Raw genomic sequence first — 6,000 nt, forward strand, 5'->3', positions numbered from 1 at the left:
GGGGAGACCCCTCTTGTACCCAGTTAAGCTCTGCCCTCTTCCAAAATACAGCCATTAGCTCATCCCCTGCCTCCTTGCAAGGGGAGTACAGCCGAGGGGCAGTTTTTAGAAACTGCCTTACATGGGCAAGGCATCTGGAACAGCAGTAGCTACTTGATACCCCATTGCTGCAAACCTCCACCCCCACAGATCTCTAGCATCAGCAGGAAATGGTGTCCCAAGTCATATTGCAAGGGTTATTCAATGGAGGAACAATCCCATATCAGCAAAGAGGAGCAGGAAGTGCGTCCCCGGAGAAGAAGCCAAAGTTTAACTTGCAAAATGGGATCTCCGGCACCTCAGCATTTAGATGATGCAGAAGTCACTGCTCACTTCCACGCTCCTGAGTATTTAATTTTGATTTATTAAACCATGCCAGTGTGATGCATTCATTAGAGTGCTTTGTTTGGATTTAGGAGATCAGTGTTCAAATCTCGAAGCTGTATTAATTCATGTTTCTCAAACTACTGTGTGGTTGTTTTCAAGAGCACTATGGAATAACCCACCGTTCAAATAAGATGGGAAGTTTTCCTTGTTCATATGAATTAGCCTGGGTTTATGAGAGAAAGAAAGAAAACCTCCCTTCTGCTTTTCTTCATCCCGTTTAAGAAATAATTTTGAAATTTATTGTCCAGAAAGGGAACAAAATTTTTTGGAGCTGACTGATTGGGGTTGTGCGAGTTTAACATCCAGGAGAGGCCAAATGGCTCTATATCCTGTCCCTTGGGACCAGACATTACAGGGAATGCTGCAGAGACGGGAGGATTCCCTGCCACACATCCAAGGAGGGCCACCTGTTCCTGATCCAATAGTATGAGCTATCTGGTTTTGTCCCTCCTAAAACATGACACCATCTCATTAATTGCATGTGTTGCTTGAGCATGTGCACACCTATATTAGCCAGCCCAGTTGGGACTGAAGGAAACAAAGTGCAGAACTGATAATACAAGAGTATGCAGTTTGGCCAGGCTGTGGGAGTCTCTCTTGAGTCATCTGGAAGACAGGACACAGAACCAAACAGCCCATGCAGGGAATATGTGCTCCATATTTTGTTCTGGAATGGTCAGGTCCTTTGGGGATCCTGCTCCACTCTAGGCCTGAGCACTGTCTTGAGCTAAAAAAACGTGCAGGTTTGCCATACAAACTTCTGCCCCTCCCCATTGCTGTGAGTCAAGAGCCACACAATTTGCCAAGGCCTTGGTTCCAAAGGAACAGGTGGAGAAACGCTTTTAGCAATGAGATCAGTGGGAATGATGCCCGGGGCCTCGAAGGCCAGGGTTGTACAGCCTGGCCCCGCATAGACCCCGGGACAAACAGGTTTGAATGATTTTCGGAGGCTATAGCTCATACTTTGGGCAAGGGAGATGTTCAGCTGGCATTTCTTGGCAGACAGATCACAAGTTTCAAAAGAACATAGGGCCAAACGACATGTCCATGTTTTTAAAGAGTTGGGTCTGGGTTCCCTGGACCTGATTTGGGGTCCCCGCAGCTACACAGCAGATGCGGAGAATGGCTTTTTAAGAAGGAGAGCCCATTTGGGCTTGGAATGCCTCTATGGGGGAGGAAGGGCTCCTTTCTCCTTCCCAAGTTGTTTTCCCTTGAAGAAACAAAGGTGGAGGGGAGTTATTTCCCATTTTGCTGCTCCACGTGGAGTATTCTGTGCATGTGGAAGAGGGAAATAACCCCTCCCCCCAGTGCTGACATAGGAAAATGGCTTGAGGGGGGAAGGCAGAAGCCCTTCCTCCCCTGTGATGTCATTCCAAGCCTGTTTGGGCTCTATTTTTTAAAAGCCATTCCCTGCAGCTGCTGTGTAGGACCCAAACCCAACTCTTTAAAAACCTGAATGTGAAGTTTTGCCTATAGACTCCGTATTCTACGCAGCTGGACCAACCTGCTGTTTTCTCAGTTCCCCTCTCCCTCCCTTAAAAAAAATAAGGCTCTGAAATGTGTGAAGTGTTATGCCCGCACACACAACTGCAGACTTGCTTCTCTCATCAGGATTTTCATTGTTGTGATATGTTTGCTACATAGCTTGTTTTGAGTGCTGACTGATACTGGGGTTCTTACCCACAATGGTTCTTCAGTGGTTTCCCTATTGCTGATTCAATGCAGTAACTTGCACATGGTGGGTTTCTCCGTAGTTTCTGTGAAGCAATCCCCTGCTGCATCCCTTTCCAGCATGCCACCATGGGGCTTATGGAGATTTTTTTTAAAAACTGGTTATTGAAACACCATTTCCAAGCAAAGGAATGTTTTGACTGCCTCCACGCTAATTGCATTCTGTCTCCTTGTGATATATGTCCCCTTCTTTCTCCCCTCTCATCCCTCCTGTATTTGACCAGTTCGGATCATGCATCTGATGAAGAGAACTTGATTCTCGAAAGCTTATGCTACAATAAAATTGGTTAGTCTTAAAGGTGCTACTGGACTCTTTTTGATTTTGCTACTACAGACTAACACGGCTAACTCCTCTGGATCTATGACAATGTAATGTTATATCAATATGTCAATTACTCATGTTAAAAAAAACCTTCAAAACCTCAAAAATGCTTCTCGGTGGCACAGAGAAAGGGGAAATAGCCACTGCAGTGGACTGGGGCAGGGAAAATGGCACCAATGAAGGTGAGAGCAGGAAGGTCCAGACTTTCCAACCTACATGGGTGCCATCCAAACTTTGTTGTGATCTTTTTAAAAAACATTGTAGCAAAGCAAGTTTTTAAAAAAATACAGAAAAGCCAGGAGAAACCTGGGACGTGCACAAAAGCACCAAGATGCTGTGAGGAAGCGGGGGTTGGATGGGTCTCTCTCCTATCAACATTATCCAAATTGGGGAAAACAATCCATCTGTAAGACCTCACTGCTCACTTGCATAACAATCCTATAATAGACTACTATAATTATCTCCATTTTAAAGACTGAGGAACTGAGGTTTGAAAGAGAGAATGGTATGACAGCTACAGCCAATCTGGTAGTCTAAAGCCAGGGGGCTGGCAGAAAGGAGTGACCAGTCAATCTCCAACCATTTAAAAGCTTTCCACCTTTCTCCAGTGCTGCTGTAATCATTTTCTTTTCCTTCCCTTTCAAGCTATCACAGCTGCTTCTCCTGTCTTTTTTCAGGCTAAGGAGACTAGGTGCACGTGTGTGCACACCCACACACACACAGATGCTCTGGATGGGAAAAGAACAGCACCAGAACCCTTTCCCATCCCCGTCTCCTCCTACTTCTTCATGTGCACACACATGCATCCTTGTTCTAGGTACAAAAGGAGCATGATTTTGACTCTTTCCCCCTGCATCAAAGCTGCTATTTGCCTCCTCCAGGGAATAACTGTATGTTTTTCTCCTGCACAGTAAGTTACGATTTGGGGCATTGGTCATTTACTTTGGGTAAAAAGCAGAGGAAAGGTTTTGCCACTCAAGCACTACAGTCCTGTTCTGGAACACTGTAATTTTTTGTACAAGCTGCCATTTTGTGACGGACTCCACCACCACCGAACCACCATTTTTTTAGCTGCCATTTTGTGTAGCTCCAAATGCTCTTAGAAAAAAGTAAGTAGCTCCCAAAAGCACAAAGCCTGCCTCTCTTGATCTAGCCCAAATCCAGCACCCTATTCTCTGCATAGCACTAGTTTGTTTTCTTTGGCTCCAAGAGGATCATGCATGCCTCCTTTATGTTTGTGCAAAGTACTTCAAGCTGTAAGAACATTGTGTGCAAGCCTGTGAAGAGGTACCCATGAAAGTGTAGGCAAGCATACTTGGAAGAAAAAGCGCCTGTGAGGGGGTTGTGAACGCCTATGAACAGATTGTGCTGGAGTGTGGCTCTTGGCACATGAGTATGACAGTGTATTGATACTTGTGAGTAGGACTGTATCTGGAGAAAAGGGGGAGGTCAATGTGAAATGTGGCTATTTTAGAATTTGTGCACCTGAGGGCCTATCTGGCAAAGGGCTCTCTTATGTTTAGAGTTGCATAAACCAAAAGGCAGAATTTTGCCAGAAGCAGATTTTTTAGTTATTAAGTACTGGTCTGGGAGCATTTCTATTAAACATACAAACCCAGAGACTCTTCTGCTGCTGCTTTATGGCAATGGGACCTGGGAAATCATTATGGTTCATTTGCAACCAGCAGCACCTGTAGTTTTGCATACCTCCGTTCAACACATCAAAGAATGCAGTGGAGTACGAACCTACGTAAAGTTTGTAAAGTTGGGGAAAGGAGCTGAGGGTGTCTCTAAATGTTTGTGATTAGGACATCCCCATATGTGATGCCATTTTAAAACTTAGCCTCTAGGTTAAGTTCCCCAATGCCACACAGAGATATATTTAGGTCATCCCTCTCCCTCTCCCTTGAGTCTCCATCATTCCAGGCATAGCTCAGACACAGCTCTGGCCCTTGATGGATTCCACCCCAGTGACATATGCTCTCCCCCCCCCTCTTTTTTGTATCTCCTTCCCCCACCCCCAGCTTGAATCCTTAGTGTGAATCCCTTCTGACGTACTCCACTCAAAATGTCACCCATGTTCCTTATGGGATGTGGATTTGGCTGATGGGGAGGGACAGCTGCAGGCAGAGTGTCTGAAACGCAGGGGTAGCAGCTGCCTTCTGCAGAGTGTCCCTCCTCTTGATAGCTGTAAGCCCTACAGTGCATTCTGCCTGTAAGTGAGAAAAAATCTAGGTATAGGGCACTTCACAGAAATAAGTTGCTAACGTTTTAAAAAATGCATAATTTTGGATGCAACTGACTTCAGTGAGAACAAACACATTCTCAGGAGCAAATTCCTCTGCAGGTCATCCTCACAGAAGCCATTCTTGAAAACTCACAGGAATCCTTCCTTACTAGAGTCCCAACGACTAGATTATGCTGCCGACTCTGTACAGCAACCCTTGCATAGGAAACGTTGGTCTTATTTTCTGAACTTTCACTCTGGGCTAATCCAAGCCATTTTGCCAAGGAGAAGTGTGTCCAGGAACATTTCACCAGTGCTTCTAAAAACCTGTATTGTCACCTTAATTGTTCAATTGAGTTGTTTGTGCAGTTAGGTTGACGCTGTTCTAGCCCATCAAGAGGGACTTCTTTCGGGGCTTCCTTCACTTTTCTTGACGGACAGTGGAGGATAAAACAGTTGCTTCTGCTATCTCTGTGCTAATTTATGTAAATTTACTGTTGCTAGTGATTTTACATGAACACCAAACTAATGTACACAAACTACACTTGGGAAGGCTTATCTAAAGTTGCTGATGTGGTCCTCCAGTACTCCCAGATGCAAAAAGGACAGTGGGGCCTGGCAATCCAGTTCCAGCTATACAACGTGTCCCCCCTCATTTGCCCCTTACCTTTCGCTGTTGTTTCTCCCAGGCAGGGTCAAGCAGCAGGTCACGATCCCAGTCCTCTTCCTGCGCCATGTAGTCCTCAGTCGTCATGTATGAGTGGTTGTACTGGATGTGCGTTTCTATCTGCGTCGTCATGTCTCTTCTGTCTTGAACCCCCTTTTCTAAGTGCCTATCTTGCTCCCCACTAGCCACACAGCCTCCTGTGCTCTTCCTTCCACTTAGCCCCCTTATCTTCTGTTCACTCCCTTCAGTTCCTCTTGGAGGTCAAGATCCCCCAAACCTCCCAGGCTGCGTGCCTGCCTGCTTTGCAGCTGCACCTGTCAAAACCAGCCCACGTGACCAGTCCTCAATAAGTATTATCAGCCCTGAGAAGGCAGATCAGGTTCCATCTTAAAAAGGCCAAGGGGAGGGGACAGTACAAATGTCCCTACCAACCAGACTGGGGTTAAGACAGCTGCTGGCAAGCCAAGGATCCCCCCTTTGAAACAGACCCAGCATGCTCTTAAAGGGAAATTGCCCCTTTGGGATATGTATCTCACTCATACAACCCATCCTGAATACAGAGCAAAGGCTGCTGTTGCAAACAGTGGTCTCCCTCTAGTGTAGCAATGGTTCAGATCTGAGCCAAAT

The 6,000-nt window shown here is 45.9% G+C and overlaps 1 protein-coding gene across 1 annotated transcript in view; it reads right to left on the reverse strand.

Annotated features, from left to right (window-relative positions):
* ACTN3 (actinin alpha 3) overlaps window positions 1-5,706 on the reverse strand; it is a 38,227-nt gene extending 32,521 nt beyond the window's left edge. The window contains exon 1 of the mRNA XM_054990125.1: window positions 5,374-5,706. Coding sequence (XP_054846100.1) covers window positions 5,374-5,505 — 132 coding nt within the window. The 5' untranslated portion in view covers window positions 5,506-5,706. The remainder of the gene's footprint in view (window positions 1-5,373) is intronic.
* Between the last annotated feature and the right edge of the window lie 294 nt (window positions 5,707-6,000).

Source organism: Eublepharis macularius, chromosome 1 (assembly GCF_028583425.1).
Source record: "Eublepharis macularius isolate TG4126 chromosome 1, MPM_Emac_v1.0, whole genome shotgun sequence".
NCBI lineage: Eukaryota > Metazoa > Chordata > Lepidosauria > Squamata > Eublepharidae > Eublepharis > Eublepharis macularius.